The 20077-nt window shown below is 45.6% G+C and overlaps 1 protein-coding gene across 2 annotated transcripts in view; it reads left to right on the top strand.

Annotated features, from left to right (window-relative positions):
• Nucleotides 1-3207: 3207 nt before the first annotated feature.
• SKI (SKI proto-oncogene) overlaps nucleotides 3208-20077 on the top strand; it is a 131046-nt gene continuing 114176 nt past the window's right edge. Inside the window, exon 1 of one of the 2 annotated variants that reach the window (XM_029577883.1) lies at nucleotides 3208-4445. In XM_029577883.1, the coding sequence (XP_029433743.1) occupies nucleotides 3543-4445 (903 nt within the window). In that variant the 5' untranslated portion in view covers nucleotides 3208-3542. The remainder of the gene's footprint in view (nucleotides 4446-20077) is intronic. The other variant, XM_029577884.1, reaches the window with a different exon arrangement.

The raw sequence follows: 20077 nt of genomic DNA, 5'->3' as shown, positions 1-20077 counted from the left end.
TGGACCTGCACGGGCGCGAGGGTTGGCCCTTTGCTGGCGAGCTGCACTTTGCAGAGTGTGTGCTAGAGGGAGCCAGAGGAAAGGTAACGATTCTTCTGTCTAATTAAGAGCGGTAATTAACAAACAGACAGAGACGCGAAATCTGGAAGCAAGGGCGCTTTTCTTCCTCTCCATGCCCCTGCTGTATTTAGGTGCTAAGTGCCTCGTGGTGGTGATGAATGCAACACTTCCAGTCTTTAAACTCTGCCACTTCCGTTTGACCTCAAGAAAAAGTTCTGCTTTTCAGAAGGGAACCCAGGTCAGGGGCGGAAGCGCTGGAATGGGTCGAGGTCCTGCTCTGTTTGTTGCGTAAAGCGCATCGGAAGCCCATCCGCCACTTCCTAGTATACAAAAGACCCTTCTGGGGAGGAAACGCCACACTACCCCGACTCACGTGAATGCAAGAAACGTAGCTTTTTTTTTTTTTTTCCTTTAGTGAAATATATTTGAGAGGAGGACGAACCAGCCATGAATTGTTTATTACAGTCTAGAATTAGTGACTGCCTCTGAGGGTGCCTGTCTGCAGACACTCTCATGCATGGCTCGCAAATGTTCTTAAAACAACACAACCGGCCGGACTATTGCATATTGCTTGGCTGAGTTGCTTCCTCTTTTAGTTTTTTGGGTCGCTTTCTTTTTTCGACCCCCATATATTTTATTTAATATGTTTTTTTATAAAATGTTGGGGGCCAATGCAATAATTGTGCGCAGAAAATGGGCGTTCAGTGTTTGAGCGCCTGTTTTCCTAACCCGTGCCCAGCCACCTCTCCTGGGCGTGCAATCCAATATTTAAATGAAGGGGTCGCGCTGTTAAAAAGGTCTTAGGGACAAATGTGCATCCCTAGCTCCTCCTTGGCACTTTTTTTTTTTTTTTTTAACTAAATACTGCTTTATTTGGTTCCTCCTACTTAGTATCGGGATGATACTATTAGGAGGAATTGTGTTTTTTTCAATGCGCCCTCGAGCGTGGCATACATTTAAGGCAGCCCCAGGGCTGGCGTAAATTTTGCGGAGATGCTAGGGCGCGTTGGCCATGTGGAAAATGTATTGGATCACGGGGATTGGCTAATAGCCTCATCTACATGAATTTACATGTGATGAGCGCTATTAGCTATACGGTGATTTGGACGGGCTAATCTTCATATTGGTTTGGGGGTTGTGGATGCGCCTCCAATCGCGTGTTAAGCCATCCACATCTGTTACTAAATCTAACGCAGTTCTTTCTTTAGCTGTCCCTGCCATCCTTTATAAGTAGAGTGTCAGTATGACACCACCATGGGGTGGGAGGGTTGCTCTGATGATGAACAGCAGTGCAACAACGACTAAACTGGAAGGCATTTCAAACAGCCGTACCAAGAGCCTAATGATCTTGTTTGAACTGCCAACGGAATTATTTCAAACAAGGTTGTGCTGGAAGATTGCGGCTTTAATGTGCGAGCCATGAGCTCTTTGCTTTCGCCTGTAATCCAGGCACAGTTCCCCGGGCTTGTGTGTTTCCCATGCATATGTGAAACTGGCCATAAATAAATGCCTGGCTTACCAGTTCCAGCCTTTCAGAATAAAAAGCAACAGGCTACACAGACATTGTCAAGCGAATGATTTTTTTTTTTTTTTGTAATTATGGAAATCATACGTCAAAAAGAAAAAAAAAAACCTTGTTCTTTTTTGCTCTTGGAATCTGTGGGTGGACCGGAGCAAACTCCCACTTGTGCCCTCCTGTGGTTCCGAAGTTCTTACGAGTGTTTGTGTTCCAGGAGCTGGCCTTGAAGCCAACAGGAAAATAAAGAGTGTGGTGATCGGGCCCGAATTTGGAGCTTTTTTTTTTTTTTTTTGGTCTCCTCTCTCCCAGTCCCAGCTATAGTTCGGAATGATTCACAGCGTTAACCTTTCAAGGCTCGGGGGCGGGCGGGGGAAAGTGGGGGTGGCTGCTGTTGCCTTTATTCACTTTCTTCTTGTGATCTTTTTTTTTTTTTTTTCTTTGTTTGGAAAATGGCTTTCGAGTGTGGGGTTGTACACGTTCCTGTGTCTCTGACCCTGTATGGTTTTAGATTTGCAAATCGGGTTGATCCAGTCCTGGTTTTACCCCACTGCATGCAGGGACTTGTAGTTTTGCTTTTCTTAAGAAGCTGGGGCTAGTTAAATCAGAAGTACATGTCCCTGCGTGCACTGGAGTAAAACCAGGACTGGATCAACGTATTCTGAAAATCTGGAGCCAGTTGCACGTCTATGTGGGGGGGGGGGGAGGTGTGCATCTCCACCACCTCCTTCTGCAAGGGGAGGGCAGAAAAGGTCAAGATGGGGCAGCTGTCAATCTCCCCCAAGAGAAAGCCCCTCCGGCAGCCATAAGTTAACGGGACAAGCAAGCCACAAAGTGTTCCCAAGCAGCCCCTCTCCGCTCTGTGTGGGCTACCTGGAGAGAAGAGCTCACCTGAGAGACTTCCAGGAAGAAGCCCGGCTCCCTCCCTGGCATCAGCTGCGCCCGCCGGTCCCCAGGCTCTTCCTCTGCTGCAACACCGTTTCTTTATCTGCAAGGAGGCAAAGAAACTCCCCTTGCTGCCTCGTTGGCACCACTCGATCTCGTCTTTATAAAGCAGACTTGAAGTCCGGGAGCGGGACGTTGCGTTCAGGATGAACATTTGATGCAAGGGGGGGAACAGCAGGAATCAGCCGGCGTTCGGATGTCCTCCCTGCCTTCGGTTCGGCGCTGACCCGGTTCCTGTGCTAGAGTGGGCTGCGCCTCCTAGTCTGAGGAGAAGGCGCCCGGCTCGGAGGTTCTTCTTGCAAAAAAAAAAAAAAAGTATTGCACCGAGGCCCAGAGCGAATCTAGAGCAGAACCAAAAGCGGGTCACTGCTAAACCGCTTTGTCCTTCCCTGCTAATAATAAAAAAAAAAAGCCTAGAAGTGTCCACTGCTGCCCTGCCGCGTGCCGTCTCTCGCCCTTCAGCGGGACGTGAACCAGGAGATTTTCTTCCCTCCCCAGAGCGGCGCGGGCTGTGTGTGTTTTTCTTTTTCTCTCTTTCCCCTGCTCGGCTTTGCAGAGGCAGCGAGCGGGGGGGGCAGGCGCTTCCTGGAAGAGCCAGCCTGGGGAGTTGGTCACATTCTTGGCTGGGATTCAATGACTGAGGCAGACAGCAACAAACAGAGAGGGAGGAGGGAGGAAGGAGGGAGGGAGGCAGGAAGGAAGGAGGGAGGGAGGCAGGCAGCCACTCTGCCCTGGAAGCCCAGCTGCGAGGATGTGTGCTGGGGCAGCGCGGCTCTGTCCCGCCGGCAGCTGCTGAGAGAGCCCCCGTCCCGGGCGCAGGGGGGCGGCTGTGCTGCAACTTCCTCTCGCCGCCCCGCTTGATTTCTGGCCGGGGTTCCCCTGGGAGGGAGCGATGGGCAGCGGCGTGCGAGCCCTGGGGCTGCCCGGGCGCCCTTAGTCGGGAGATCGGCAGCGGATCAGCGGGCGCCCCCTTCTCGTTCTCTCTCTCTCCCCTCCCCCCCCCGGGAGCGGCGCCGCCGCCATGGAGGCGGTGAGCCGCAGCGGCTTCCAGCCCCATCCCGGGCTGCAGAAGACGCTGGAACAGTTCCACCTGAGCTCCATGAGCTCCCTGGGCGGGCCGGCGGCGTTCTCGGCGCGCTGGGCACAGGACCCGTACAAGAAGCCCGAGCCGGCGGCGGCCGCCGGCGGCTGCCTCTCCTCCGCCGCCGCCGCCAAGGAGGAGCCGCCGCCCCTGCCCGGCCCCCTCTTCATCCCGTGCGATCGCTCCACCGAGCGCTGCGAGACCATCCTGGAGGGCGAGACCATCTCCTGCTTCGTGGTGGGCGGCGAGAAGCGCCTCTGCCTGCCGCAGATCCTCAACTCGGTGCTGCGCGACTTCTCGCTGCAGCAGATCAACGGCGTCTGCGACGAGCTGCACGTGTACTGCTCCCGCTGCACGGCCGAGCAGCTGGAGATCCTGAAGGTCATGGGCATCCTGCCCTTCTCGGCGCCCTCCTGCGGCCTCATCACCAAGACGGACGCCGAGCGCCTGTGCAACGCGCTGCTCTACGGCGGCCGCCCGCTGGCCCCCGGGCCGCTGGGCTGCAAGGAGCTGGGCGAGCGCGGCTTCGCCGTCTACCACGAGTGCTTCGGCCGGGCCCGCGGGCTCTTCGTGCCCGAGCTGTACGGCAGCCCCAGCGCCGCCTGCATCCAGTGCCTGGACTGCCGCCTCATGTACCCGCCGCACAAGTTCGTCGTGCACTCGCACAAGCCCCTGGAGAACCGGACTTGCCACTGGGGCTTCGACTCGGCCAACTGGCGAGCCTACATCCTCCTGGGCCAGGATTACACGGGCAAGGAGGAGAAGGGCCGGCTCGAGCAGCTGCTCGACGACATGAAGGACAAGTTTGACTACAACAACAAGTACAAGAGGAAAGCGGCCAGGGTGAGTGCCCCCGCGGCAGGAACGGGGGGTGGGTGGGGGATGGGGTAATCCCAGATGATGCCAGGGCACCGCGCTCTGCTTGCAGCTGGCAAGTGCCCAAACTGCGTAACCCTTTGCGTCCATCAAGCCAGGTCTCAAGTCCTGGTACCATCCCAAACGCCATGGGCTTTTATCTTCTACAAAGAGAGAACCCGGCTCCGTTTTTGTAATGTCCCCCTCCACCTTTCAGCCTCTTTTGGAAAAGTAGTTGTAACTTTTTTTTCCTTCCCTCTGGGTTGTAACTTGGCTGATTATTAGCAACGTATAATAAAGCTGCATTTACTCCGCTCTTCTTGGGAGGCCAATTAATTCAGTTATTATTGCTTAAACCCTTTTTTTTTTTATTATCGGTGAATAGATTCCTTCCCAGTTTTCCCCAGGAGTTCCTTACAACCGAGTCTTGGAGCCATTGTGCCAGTGTTAAGTGTAATGAGGCGCATTATCTGCGGTCCTTGGAGGTGGATGTGTTTTTAATGGCTTGTCTGGCCCCTACTAATCAGGGCTTGAGGTGCTAGGTTTGGGGGTGGCACACCAGCCCTGGTCGGGGGAGGCGGACTGACAGGGGCTCTGTCTGTCAGAGTGGGAATTTGGATAAATTGTAGTTTGTTTTCCCGTTACAGTGTAAATACACCCGTCTGAATGGCTTCGCAGCACCGTCAGCGAATCTGGGGGAGGGAGTTTTTTGGATAGGTGAACCATAACACCGGCCTGCATGTTTATAAACGAGGAGCTTTGGGGGGGGGGGGGGGGGTCGGGGTCCTACTAGGCAGAAGAGATGCAAAGGACCCCACTGTTGCATGTTTTTAAAAGTTATTTGTGCATTGATCACTTTTTGGCAGGTGGGATCTGGGGAGAGGCTTAAATTTGCTTTGTGGCTGGAGTCTATGGACAGTGGCAAATGACAAGGTTGCTGGTGGTCTGTGTTTGGCTGTGGCTGAGCCTTTCTCTGTTTGGTTGTGCTGCTGCTAAGTCTGTCTCTATTGATGCTGAGCCTGTGTTTGCCTGGGTATATTGCTGCTAAGCCTGTCTCTATTGATGCTGAGCCTGTGTTTGCCTGGGGGTACTGCTGCTAAGCCTGTCTCTATTGATGCTGAGCCTGTTTGCCTGGCTGTGCTGCCGCTAAGTCTGTCTCTATTGATGCTGATCCTGTGTCTGTCTCGGTATATTGCTGTTAAGTCTGTCTCTATTGATGTTGAGTCTGTGTTTGCCTGGGTGTGCTGCTGCTCAGCCTGTCTCTATTGATGCTGAGATGCTGAGCCTGTGTTTGCCTGGGCGCACTGCTGCTAAGTCTGTCTCTATTGATGCTGAGCCTGTGTCTGGCTGTGCTGCCGCTAAGTCTGTCTCTATTGATGCTGAGCCTGTGTTTGCCTGGGTGTGCTGCTGCTGCGGGTGCCGCAGATTCTCTGCTTGGGTGTCTCTGTCTGCTGCTGCTGAGCCTGTCTCAGTCTGAGTGTGCGGCTGCAGATCCCATGTCTGGGTGTGATGTTTTTTCTGTCTGTGTGTTATTTTCTGTGGTTTTGCTGCTCAGAGGCAGGCTCTGGAGTTGTGGTGTGGGACTCAGCAGTAGTCTGCCTGCCACGAACAACTTATAGAGTTAGACACAGAAGTTGAAAGCAGGCCTCAACACTCTAGCCTGGTACGTTCCCATTTTAAGCTTACATTATCAAATTCAATTTTAAATTGGGACTCTACCTGGCTAGAGAAGTGAGTTCTTCTTTTATGCTTATTCTCTTTGCTGCCTCAGCATTGTGTTTAAGAGAAAACACAACTTGTTTAACTCTTTCACCTTCACCCAGTCTTTAACCTTCAACTTGCACTGCTTTTCTTCAAATTGCATCTGTCTCCACTCAATTCTGCTTTCCTCCTTTCTCCTGGGCTTTTAACGGTTTCTTGTGCCTCCTCTTTTCTTTGATGTTTGGGCCTTTTCTCAGCCATCTCGGACTCCACCTTCCATCCTGCCTGTTCTTGTTTTAATGAGGCTATAGCAGAGCAAGTCAAAACAGCGGTAAGCAGCATCTGACTGTAAAATGTAGTGTAAGAAGCCGCGATTGTGCTCGGGGACTGGGACCAGTTACTTGTGTGAATGGAATTTCGGATCTGAGAACGTTGCTGGTGGCTGGCACACATCTACTGCAGTGTAAGGAAACCAGTACTGATTCCTTTCTATTTCCTGAGAAAGGGAGTCTACGCGGCCCCAAGCTAGCCAGGAAATGTCTTAAATCAGCCCAATAACAAGAGATCACCTTAATACTATTTTTTGCTTCAAACTTATGTTTTTTTCCCCCATTTCCATAAATTGACTTTGGTGTTTTGCAAGATACATCATCACCAAATAACGATCACTGGAGGGCATACAATATACTCCGAAAATGATCAGCAAAGTTTGCAGAAGGCAAGTCCGGAGTTTAGGGATAAAAGTAAAATGTAACAAAATCTATAGGCGAACTCTGCAGCATCATTTGCATAAGAGCTTTCCAGCCAGCCTTTTGTCACCACTTCATTGAGAGCCAGTCAGAATGCAGAGCCTTTGGTGTGTTATTCACCCAAAAAACTACATTACGCAGTTGGGTTTTTTTTTTTGTTTAATTTAGTGTGCCTCATGCCCGATTTTGATTGGCTGATCTGACAGTTAATGAGTGGATTTGGGGGCTGGTGAATACCTGCAATTTGGAAAACTTGTTCTGTGGTTTTTCCTTAGGAAACCCCTCGTCTGGGAAACACTTTTTTAATGAACTGTTAGTAGCATCTAATTACAAAAGATTTCTATACATCTTGTGATGGTAATAATTGTTGGGCTGGATTGTTCTGCAAAATACGGGGAAGAATTGAATCTATACCCTGCCAGTGAAATTCCCTCTTGAATATGACAGCTGTCACCAATTTTCCTGTTTTTTTTTTTTTCTTTTTTCTGCTAAGGAATGTTTAGTGCGTTATTTTTCAGGGATTGTCAACAAATAGGGGCAAAACGTCTGTCATTGGCATTGGTGGTGATTCTTCTCGCTCCCCTTTGTCTGAAACAGATTTGTCTTGTAGTCACGGCTGCAATGGCAAAATCTTACATGGGTGTGCTGGCGGGTTTCCCAGCTGAAAACCTCCATAAAGCTGTGATTGTATTTTGGAAACCCCCACCCCTGCGCCAGGTTTATCGATTCTTCACTGCCCTTGGCTTTCTTGTCTAGTGATTCATGTGTAGTGTAGGTTACTTGCAGGGGGGTCACAGATGCAAATGCACTCTGCACTGGGTTTTTTCCATTTCCTTTCCTCCCTCCATCAGTTTTAAAAGGTGTTTGAGAGGTTTGGTTTGGAAGTGCACCCATTTGCTGGGTGCCTTGGTAGGCCACGTTTTTGAAGGTGCTTCGCATGCTTGAATCTTTGTTCTTTAGCCTGCTTGGTCAATGGTATCATGTTGAAGAATAAGGTCATTGACGGGGATCGCTCCTTGGTTTCTCAACCTTTTCATCAGCCAGTTTGTGTAATGTCTGTCTGAAGCATTGAGTAAGGGCATTGAAATAGCAGACAGGATATCAAGTGTTAGGAAGTCTGGGTTTAAGTATAACAGAGAGTGTACTGGCTGGAATAGCTCAGCAGCTCCCCTTGTACATTTATAGATCCTGTTCTGGAAGCTGAGACTATAGTTCAGTCCCAGTACTGTCTTCTCCCCAATTAATTAATAATGTGCAGACAACTGAACACACCCACATTAGTTGACTCTATATAGTGTTGAAAACATTACACAAGCATTGATAATGCTACTTCTTACAATGAGAGTTGTGTAAGAGGATTTCTTCACTGGCAGAATTAAGCAAGTTTAAACTGAATATATATTTTGAAAGCCACAGGGCTGGGGTTGAACCATTTCACTAGTTCAGGCAGAGGGATGGCATGTCTGCCTCAAGTGTCACTCATCTGGGGCAATACCATGCGGCATTTAGTTTGGTTTTTTTTTTGCCTGCCACATGAAAGTATATTATTGTCTTATTGGTTAAGGACTGTAAATTCTAGACCAAATGCTGTGGGAAGAGGAGATAGGTACCCAGGCCTTTGGCTAAGGTAAAAAGTGGAACATGTCCGGTGGTCTCTTACACACAAGAACCAGATTGCAGCTGAAGGTGAATGTCATCCAGTTGATGTGCAGCAGTTATTGGCCTGTAGATTTGGCCTTTTTTTTTTTAATGTTTTTTTTAGGGTTCTCCACCTCTGGGACACTGACAAGGAAATATCCTGTCTGATTACTTTGTAAGTTGTGAGGCTTTTTGTTGGATCAATGTAATGATAAAGAATAGATGTAGAACTTGCTCTTCCTTTGGCAGAAGTCCCATTACCTCAGTCATTTCTCCTGGATTATCCTTCTATAGTAAGGAATTAATCACATCTGCATTGCTGTCTGGCATTAGAGGGATGAAAGTCAGCATACTTTTTAAGAACGGGTGAGAGGTTCGTGCGTCTCTCCTAACTTGGTTTTTTTTTAACTATGAGACTAATAGTTTCTCAAACTCTATTGCATTCTTGCCATCATGTAGAAGATTAATACATGAGCTCTGTCTGATGTGTCACTGCAAGATGAAAAATGCTCGCGGACAGACTAATAAATGAAAAGCTACCTTGTCAGTCTGTTTGCAAGTCTTCCTCTGTTCCGAGTTGTGTTCCAGTGGAGCTGGTGTGTTCTTGCCTGAACTAGACTTGTATGAATTAAGATACTGTAGGAATGCCGTGAATATTTTAAAGGACAAGTTTCAAAGCTCATTTCCACAGGTTAGTGGCCATTTACCCATGGAATGGGATTTGGAAATCTGTGCAGGCAAAGTTACGCATGCAGTACCTCTGTGAGTAAAACGTTACCTACAGTGAGCGGAGACGTTTCTGTGGGGGTAGGGCGTTGCGTGCATTTTCAAATGTACGTGCTTACGTTTTACCTGGAAAGAGTACCCACGCACACAGAGCAGCTGCAAGGGTTGTACACGTACTGTTTCCTTAGGCAGTGTTCAAACCTGGTGCAGAGTACTTGTGGGCAGATTGTTCTGTTGAAGTCACTTCGTTCTGCGATGCCTTATATGAAGTATAATTATAAATGATGTGGTGGTCAGCAGTAGGCTAGTGTGGTAGGGAATCGGAGGAAGTTGACCCAAAAGTGACTTGGATAAGGATGGCTGGCAGCTGGGATGTATCGTTAGCAGTAGAGACCAGGATGACTGGGCAGACTGACTAGGCTTGTTGCTCTTTTTCTGCTGTCATCTCCTTTTTGAGAGTCCACAGGGAGGCTGCCTTGGAGCTTCGTATAGCAGATATACAACTCTCTTTGTGATTAGAAATGAAATCAGCCTTAAAACTTTCTACCCGCTGTCAATCTGCCTTCAACAATCAAATGTAATGAGTGGTGAATTTTCCTTATGTGCAGCTCTGACTTCTTTTGATTTTACTGGTTTGGCGGTGAGCTATTTATTATTATTATTATTATTATTATAACGCATGAAATGTATTTTGACGTTTTGTTGTATAATTTTATTGTTTTATTGATGTTTGTCTGTTTTAGGTAGAATATACATATTTTAAATAAACTAAATACACAGTGCCTTTGCACTTCATTAGATTGAAACTTGCAGGCCTGAGGAGGAGGAAGCTGGGTCCAGATTTTGGCGTGCAGTGGTGTGTGTTTGAAGCTGGGAATGGTTTCCCTGTTGGCCCATGTATTTCTGTTTCAGCACTGAGAGCTGTCTTTGAGCGCTGATTGTTTTTTGCGTGTATGGTTGTATGGCTTTAGGGAATGCAGGATCCGTGAAAAATAGTGACCATGTCTAATGTGAAATTCTGGGTTGTGTAAGAAATCCATGGACAGGGGTAAACTTCTATGGCCACATGAGAAGAAATGCTGGGTGCCAAACAGTTCAGATATATTATTGTTTTGCAGACTTGAAGTTGTGATGTATAGGTCTGCGTACATACATATATGCAGAGCTAGAAAAATCCCAGGGGCCAGATTACATGCACACCTAAAATTTGGCACCTGGTGTCCAAAATTCAGAAAATCTAAAAATTAAAACAAGCAAAGAAAAAAACACTAAAGAAGTGATCAAATAATAAAGCCAGACAAAAGGAAAATAGCAACAAGAGAAAAAGGTAAAACATTTTCCCTGGCTCCTAATTATTTTTTGACTGGTGCCTAAGTTTTTAAAATATTTCTATCCCTGCATCTTACGATGCACTCAGTACTTGCCCAGTTATGGCAACAAATCCATACCAAAAGTGTTAAGGTTTAAAATATTTCTGCAAAAAATGTGATCCCCACAGAAAAAAAATCCTAGTTGGTTTCCAGCTTTCTTAACCCAAATTCAAATTAAAAACAGAGAAGTGGAAAAACTGCACTCAGACCCCCGCTAACTGCTCTCCCTGGACTTCCTACCATGAGGGCTTCAGCAGTAAATTACAAGCTAACAATTTGCAGTGTTATTTATGGTACAAAGATGAGTTGATGTAGGCTTTTCTTTCACATCTAACAATGTGACTTTTCATAAAAACATGGGTTTTTTTTAGGATACAGTGAGCATTTTCTTGAAGCTAACCCTAAAACCTGCTAGTGTGTATGAGACGTGTAAAATCAGCAGACCTTGTTGTATGTAACCAAGCTGCTTGAACAATCATGATTTTGGTTTATGATCTGAAAACTGCCCCTCAATCTAGTGAATCTTCCTATGGGCAGTTTTTGTCATGCTCCAATCCCGGATATGCACATGGGGCTGGGAAGGCGGACTGTGACAATATCTCCAACCATCTGCGATGCATGGAAAATCAGTGGGGATAGGCTGGCAGGATTACAGATCCCAAATTGAAGTTCCCTTGACTATAAGAGAGAAAATATGCAACTCCAAGGTTGTGGAGATTGCTTGTGCTAACCCTGTTCCATCCTCATTTTTAAGCACAAGGCATTGAATTGCAGAATTCCCAAGGAAATAAAGAGCACTGGGGAAACTGCACTTCAGACAAAGTAATTAAAAAAAAAAAAAAAAAAAAAAAAAAAAAAGAAGCTGATATTTCAGTTCATTCATCTCTTTCACTTTTTCGCTCTGGGCTGTTTTATTACTGCTCCTCCCTTTTTTTTTTTTCCCCCACCCAAACAAAAGTGTAGGTATGACAAAAGGAACTTGAATTTCAGGCTGAAACCACAGAGCAGTGAATGATTGATTTGAATATTATGCAGGTGTGCTGATACCTTTCATTCATGCCCCAGCATGATCCCTGTTTAAAAAAAAAAATGGAAAAGCTGCTATTTACTTAAAGACACAAGGCCTTTCAGTGCCCCAGGAGCAAGTCTTAAGTCGGCCTCACCCTGCACTACAGCCTGCCTTTGAAACCCTGTGTTAAGGCTCCAGAGAGACCATGGGAGGAGCTGCCCAGTGCAGTCCAATCCCTCCCACCTAAGGCAAATCGGGAGAGCTCTGAGGGCACCCGTATGAAAGGGTTTCCCTCAGACTGCAGCCTCTTCTTTCATGCGCTTTATACTCTCTTCTGCCCATTCACCCCCTTGCGCTTGGAGCTGCCGGCTGCTTAACAAAACTGTCTACTTAATATCTTCTTTGATAGATTTCTGTGAAAAAGACCCGCACATGTTTGGTAGTTGCTGTGTGTGTGTGTGTATCTCTGTTTTATCATATGCTTAACGACAAGTGTGCTTATCTGTATTTCTGTCTGTGCCCTTCTGATTCCGGCTGTCAGGGGCACTCTTACAGGCCAATGCAATACTATCCACTGGCTGCAGCGGACGGCTCAATCTGCGATTGGACACGCGTCCATAACCCCCAATGCAAAATGGGGTTAGCGCGTCCAGTCGCATGCGTGGGTACTAGCGCTCATCACATGCAAATGAATGTCGATGAGGCTATTGTCTGTTCCCTCCAATGCAAAAAAAAAAAAAGAAATGTGCGCCTGCTGCGCACATTTTAACTCGCCAAAACTTAACGCCTGCTCCAAGCAGGTGTTAATTTTGGAGGAGCCTAAAAAGTGTACAGAAAAGCAGAAAATACTGCTTTTCTGTACTTCCTCCGACCCAATATCGGAGGAACTTAAAACTTAGAATGTCCTGGAAAAAAAAAAAAGGCTGCCAGCACTTGGGTTAGGAAAAAGGATGCGCAATTAACCAAGATTGAGCATCCAATTTCCTAATCGGCTGACAGCCGCCTCTCCCGGGCACCAGCTACCAAGGAGGCACTAGGGGCGCACCATTTCCCCTAGCACCTCCTTTTTACCTCAGCAGCCCATTTCCATTTGCATTGGGCGCTCCAGAGAGATAGATTGGTGCGCATTATGGGAGTGGGTGCTCAATCATGAGCGCCGGTTTAAAGCGGGCCAATATTGCATCGGCCTGTTTATGTCTGAGAAGCTCTGCTGGCCTAGAAAAAAGGTCGCCAGACCAAGGAAGATGGTGTGCCAAAGTATTGACATTGGCCTAGGGAAATGGGGAAATGCAACCTCCCATTTGATTTTTCAATGGGTAGTAGCTACTGTGTGTGTATAGATTACTATTAATTATTTCTCTAATGCTGCAAAATGTAGGCAGCACTGTATAGATATATAGAAGAGCAAGTCTGACTTAGTGTAATCAAGAAACACCAATAAGGCTTCAGATTAAAATCAACAAGGCTATGATTTGGGAGACCAAGAACTGGGGTTTCAGATCTAAAAGCAACCTCAAAAGATAGCCCCTTTCCTTCATTAAAACCTATTATGGAAGAGATCAAGGATATATAAGGGTGTGTGTGTGTTTATAATATATAAAAGCAAAAATATTTCCCTGATTAATCTTTTGGTGTCTCAGTTTATAACTTTTTACCTTTTTTTAAGCTCCTTCTGTGGTCACTGGGCTGCTGTGCATGCTGGGATTTCCCTTTTATTGAATGGACTGCTTGTTTGAGGTTGAGGAAGTGGTTCCCAGTAGGATTAAAAAAGGGGGGGGGGGGGGGGAGAATAAGGATGAGGTTGGCTGTGTGGGGGAGAGAGGGATGTCCTGTTTCAAATGCAAAGCACAGTGACCTGAAAAAGACATTTTCAACAAAACCCTGCCCTATCATAGCCCAAGGCAGCAGCTGCTGGCTTTGCGATGGGCTATTAGAAAGATTTGTGGGGAGTGGGGGAGGGGATATATTTAATTCATTTATTTATACTGTTTCTAAAACCGGCAAGGTGAAGTCGAGTCCCTTAATTTAAATCTTGACGACTTTCGTTAGTAGATAATGGCAGAGCTGAAGATACCCTATTCTGGCTGGGGTTTTCCCCCCCATTCTGATCCTGCATTGGCATTCATCTATACTGAAGTGGCTGGTGTATGAAAGGCATTAGTGTGTTTAGCACACGTTCTTCTCAGTTGCAGAGTGTTTTAAGTAGACCATTTAAATGTTACTTAATCCCAAGATTCACCAAGCATGGTTTGGGGTCTGTGATCATGAACCCTTGTGATGCTAGGTAATGTAAAGCATCAGAACCTATGGAGACAGCACACTTATCAGTAGGACTTAATTTTGCCTGGAATTTGTGAGGTTTGCCTGCCACTGGAGTTGGCCTCGATTGCTACTCTGGGCATATGCAGTGATGTTGGTCTATGTCCACTGTTCCCAGTAGGCCACAAATGGGGCAAAATAACAAAGAGACTTAGTAATGTGTTTTGGGAATCTGCTATACTAGTATTGGTATCCATTTAGATTATTACAGACTTGGGTAGGGAGGGGTACTGGTTGTGATCTAAGTTAGGGATTTTGGATGCTCGTCTGCCCAACATGGTAGAGTAGAAAGGAGGAAGATGACAAAAACTGTTCTGGATAAGAGAGAGCTCTTACAAGCAGTCACGCACTAAGGCTGCTAACCGGGATAGATCCTTGAAGTGTGGACAGGAATAACCGGGCAGAGCGGATAGGTCGCTTGGTCTTCCACTGTTTACTGTGTTACGTGAGCTCTTCTATCGGTTTTCAGTGGAATTGCCCTCCAGGAGTTTGGACAAATATCCTGTTTCTCCTTGAGATCTGCTAGGATAGGGGCCGTCTTTGTGGGCTGAAATCCAGTCTGGTTTTCAGGACATCCACAATTGCTACTTCTGAGGCATATTTCTGTAGCATGGTTGTCATGAAAACCCGACTGCCTCCGAGGACTGGAGTTGCACGCCCCTGCCATAGGAAGATTCGGGGTCCTGCTTTACTGTACCTGCTGCCTCTTCACAGCCAGGGTGGGGGGGTGCGGACGTTTTTTGTCCCAATCATTTTTTCCTATAATTATTATGCTGTGAGTTGAATGATATGCAAATGCAGTCAATTAAGCGAGAGGTTTTTAATTAGCAGTTTAAGTTCATGTGCGAAGTGCCTTGCCTTAATTACTTGACAGTTTTGTTGTTAATTTGCTAAGTTTTTTTTCCCTCTGAACTATCAAAACTGTGCTGCCTCTTTTCTGGTTAACATTCTAAAGTATGGCTAATACTAACAGAATTACTTCAACCTTAATGTGTTTTCGTCTTATTATGTAAAGCATCTGCAAACTGTAATGGAAGAGTAAGCCAGTAAACAGTAGGTGAGTGGAAAGATAAATTGCTTTGGATTGTACAGGTAGTCGGGTTTTTCTAGTTTCTTTTTTTTCTCTCTTGGGTTTGGTAATATATTCTGATGTCAAGCCTGGAGAACTTTCATCCAGTCCTGGTGCATTTCTTGCAGAAAACTCAGGTTTCCAGATCATCTCGGACACAGTTTTTCTGTTTTTGTGTTTGGTTGTAATTGGAATAATTAGGGTGTCTGCATGTTTTTTGGTATACTGTTTTAGTTCAGCTTTTTTAATGCCCATTTTGGTACACGGTAGACTTCTGAGAGATTTGGGACTGTTGATCCCTTGGTATTGGGGGAACAGGAATTGAATACACTGTCAGCACCAGCGATGCAGTGGTGGCTATGATGCTAGGATCAATTCAAAATTTAACTGGAAGGGGATCTTGGAGGAAAATGATGATGGTATAGCTACACAGGGCTGGAAAAATCCAAGGATTAGGTCACCCAGGAGTCTAAAATGTGGTGCTTGTCTCTTCCATTGGGTAAGACCAGGAGGGCTTGTGGGCTGAGGAAAGATGTGGCTCGGAAGCTGGGGGTCTGGGGCTGGGAGAGACGCCATAGCCTAGGAGGCACAGAGGATGGGGGAGTAGAGGAAGCAGGGAGAGATGGCGGAATGGACCCTGGAGGAGAGAAGTAAAAATAAAGAACATAAGAACATGCCATACTGGGTCAGACCGAGGGTCCATCAAGCCCAACATCCTGTTTCCAACAGTGGCCAATCCACGCCATAAGAACCTGGCAAGTACCCAAACACTAAGTCTATTCCATGTTACTGTTGCAAGAAAAAGAAGCAATAAAAGGAAAACATGTGCACAATAAAAAAGATTTTAAAAATCCCAAGAAAAATAGCTAAAACCAAAATGCTCTGGCTCCTAAATGTTTTGAACTGGTATCTAAGCTTCCTAACTCCGGCAGCGATTGGGTGGCACTCACCATGGTGGGGGAGAGGAAAGACTTGTTTCCTTGCTGCAGAATAGGGTGTGGGTATCCTTGGTGGGAGAGAGGAGGTGCCAGGCCTTGCCTAGCGCCGGGGATACATTAATATCAGTAGTGGGGGGGAGTTGGAGACTGCACCGTGGGAGCTATGGTGAGGAGAGTAATGCTAGAGTTCAGCTTCCTGTAGCGCCTTTCAGTCTCGAGGGATTCTAGTTCCCTGAAAAGACACCGAATAGAGTTTAAAAAAAACCAACCCAGGGAAGTGATGTGTAATGCCCCTATAGCGCTTCCGATCGTTTCCGCAGGCTTTAGTATAAAATGGGCTTGGTTATTGCACCTCTTTTTATTTGAGATTACCGGCTGGTCTGCTAAGACCGTTGGAAATTGTGTAAATCTCATCAGTGCATGTTCTGACAGGGATTGCCGTGTGTCGGCACATCTCCCTGGTTTTAGAATCCCTCAATACGTTGCTCATCTCATGGGGGTTACGTTTTTTAATTCAGAAAGTCGGTTAACACCTAAATTGCGACGGCATTGAATTTACCATGCTGGCATATCCCTGTGATCCTGTTAGAAGTTCCATCTCTTAAATTGGCCCGATTGGGTGAGATGTGACCATGTTTTTTCAACAGCAGGACCAGTTTTTTGGAACCCTCTTCTCCATTACCTTTGATCATATGTCCTAAGCAATTTAAGGAGAATTTTAAGACCTGTTTGTTTGAATTGGCTTTTGGACAGCGTTGGTTTTGTGATCATCCTTAGTCTTGTAGATTCCCTTCAAGAAGCCAGTGCTTTTTTTGATTCTTTTATCTTGCAGGATATCCTTTGTATTTTTGTTACTTGTCATTTTATGTTGTTGGTTTAATTGTAGGCTTGTAAAGGTTGCAACCTACTGGATCTACATTTTTATAAATGGTTAAAGAGGATTCTACAGACAGGCTGGGGAAACAGCTACTGTAATCAGACTAATCCAGATCTGTCCGGTGTCATAAATCAGCCTCAGCATATGAGAATATATTGTTTTCACATATCTTAATCCAAATAATTGTTTTCTGTGGCACAAAATTTATTATTTTTATAAAGAATGGCCAGTTTGAGCAATAGAAAAGAACTTAAGATTTTCTGCCCAGGCATCTGTGGCTCCTTCTGGTACTTGCGTGCCACTGGTTACTCCAGCCTCAAGTTCTGGGTAACGTCAGTGAAATGCTGCATAAGTTGTGTTTGGGGGTCATCGTTTTGGGACAGCATGTAGCTTGGTGATGAAACATGGAATCTTGCATACTTGGACATTTTTGTCTTCATTCCACCATTGATAAAAGAGCTGTATTGGCTTCCTGTAGCTTGCAGAGCAAACTTGAAGTAGTTAACATTAATGCATACAATATTTTACAGAGCTGCTCCATCTTATCTCCAAAATCTTGTGCATTCTTATGTTCCAACGCATTACCTTTGATCTTCAGAGAATTTGTTGTTAGTGGTCCCAACAGTGAAAGACGCTAGATATCAGGTAACGCCTAACAGAGCATTTTCCGTAATCCGGCCAAGTTCAACTACCGATTGCTATTAAGAAAGAAGCTGATTTTGGAGCTTTTACAAAGAAATTGCAAGCTTTTTTTCTCTCTCTGTGCAAGCTTTCCCTGTGGCATTGTGCTATATGCATTAAGATGTTAGTTATAGTTTGTGTTTGCATTCTTTGTGTAATTTATAAAGTTTGTATTCAGTTGTAATCCGCTTAGGACAATTATTATTGAATGAATGGAATATAAATCTTTAAATAAAGAACAGCAAATAATTTTGTGTGCCTGCCTTTAGACCTAATGCAGGTTTTTGCTTGGGCAGCTCCTTAGCTGATGGCGGCTCTCTGCTTTCTACTCATGTGCCATGCATTTCTAATTTTGGCAAAGAATGTTAGCAGGCAAGTTTGAAGATTCCTCGTCGTCATAAAGTCCCAGTCACTTGCAGGCTTGCTGCTGACTATGGCAGAGTTCTTCTCCAGACGATTTCCCGTACAGGCCAGTCTCCGGATATGGGGACATCGGTGCAGGTTATGAGACTCAGAGGAAAACGAATGTTTTTAGTGGACATTGGGACTCTTTCTAACACATTGAGTCTTGCAAATAGAAAGTGAATTCTTCCTTAGCTGTAGCATTCTGCAGAATCCACATGTCTGGAAAGAGTATGCTTCGGACTACTAGACCAGACAGAGGAATTTTCATGTAGAAGAATACCATATGCTCCTAAAGCAATATCCGGAGAACAACTAAGTGAAAGGAATTTAAAAAAAAAAAAAAAAGTTCAGTATATTGAGGGTTGGCTGTCTGGCACTTGAGGAGAGAGTGAAAATACAACATCCTAGGGGAAATACATTTATCTAAAAAAAATTACACGCAACTTTGAATTTAATTATTCAGTTATTCCCCCAACAAGTGTAAATTAAGGTACCACCGCCTTGTGCGTGATAGTCTGGCAATAGCAGGAGAGAGAGAGAGAATGCAAAATAACCCAAGGCGGGATCATACATACAAATTAGAAGGTAATTATGCCAGTGTTACCCAACAAGTGTAAACAGAGATACTTCACTCTGAAAGGTTAGATAGTAATTGAGGTGCATGTGCTTTACAACACTTGGTACTCATCAGACCAAGCTTCTTGGGTACCTGGAGGTGCAGAGTGCTACAGCTAAACCAATCTGCCCAGTTGAGGCTTGTACAGAAATGAAATAAACCCCCATATGTAATCCTTCACCTACTTTCCAAAACTCTTTTGTGTAGGTTAAATACAAACACTAACACGGAATATAGAAAAAACTGTACTCAATACACAAACCCAAATGCAATTGTCCAAATAAATAATTGGCATATAAATCAGGTGGCAAATCTTAATAAAGTTCAGACAGCAAGGATATGTTTAGTTTTGAAGAGAGGAAGAATCCATTTCTGTGCTTGGTTCATGTTCTGTAATTCAGTACTGGAGTGGAAGATGAGTGGATGTGGCGTTCTCCTATTGACTCTCCCCATCTTAACGGTAGTTTTAATCTGTTCTGAGAGGGATGCTGTGGAGGCCTCTGAACAATGAAGATGGAAGTGTGTAAAATCCAGGAACACTCTTTTTAAGGATTACAGCAGATGTGGGCAAAGAGTCCAGAGGTGATTTTGGTTTTCCAGATGTTCTAGACTCAAGTTATGATTTAACAGCTGTACCTATGATGGCCTTCCATTCATCCTGGTGCAGAAGGAGTGCTGGCATCCTCAGCTTAAGGCTGTAACATGGAAGACCGGGTTTCCGTGGCCATAGAGAAGGAGGCACATAGATAACGAAAGCTATTGCATTAGTAATGGTGGCTGCTTCTCACGTCTCTGTGTCTCACAGGGCAAGGATTGTGAATAATTGAACAAGTGCAGGGATGGATGTCTACAGAAGCACAATTGTTAGAAATGTTTCTGTCAGCAGCCAGCCAGTCTGGGCATGAGACTAGGGAGGCACTAGCACAGTCAATACTCCTTCATGTCATCGGATTAAAAGCTTCTTGTTATGGTTAGAGCATCTCTGCATGAAGGGCCTGATTTACTTTGTTTCTCCATTCTGTGTTTTTGGAGGAGAGAGAAGCTCAGCAAATCAGGCCTTCAGTTTGGAAGGGGGTACACATATCTGCCTGCGATTAACAGAAAGGAAAAGACACATCTGATAGCTGAAATCATAATTCAAGGCCAGGACTTGACAAACACCAGTTCACATTAAAAAAAAAAAAAAAAAATTCTTTAAAAACACAAAATATCCGAAAATCTAGATTTGCCTCGTGATAAATGATCGTCTCTTATGTTTTTATAAACAAGGTTTGTAAAGCTTTTATAAAAAAAATATATATATCCTTGAATGCGCCCCCCCCCCCCCCCCTCATTGTACTCTGCTAAAGTGGAGGTCCCATGGTCTGCATGTTGTGCTGGGTCAGCAGCTAGGGTTGTCTTTCATTCAAATGCTTTTGGGGGAAGGTAGTGTTCTCATGTGCTGCAAGGTCACTGACACATGACCTCACCGCACAAAAATACTAAATATACTCCCTCCCCCCCAGTCCTTTTCAGAATCCCA

The sequence above is a fragment of the Rhinatrema bivittatum genome, chromosome 15 (genome assembly GCF_901001135.1).
Source record: "Rhinatrema bivittatum chromosome 15, aRhiBiv1.1, whole genome shotgun sequence".
Taxonomy (NCBI): Eukaryota; Metazoa; Chordata; class Amphibia; order Gymnophiona; family Rhinatrematidae; genus Rhinatrema; species Rhinatrema bivittatum.
This window is presented reverse-complemented; position numbering and strand designations above follow the sequence as displayed.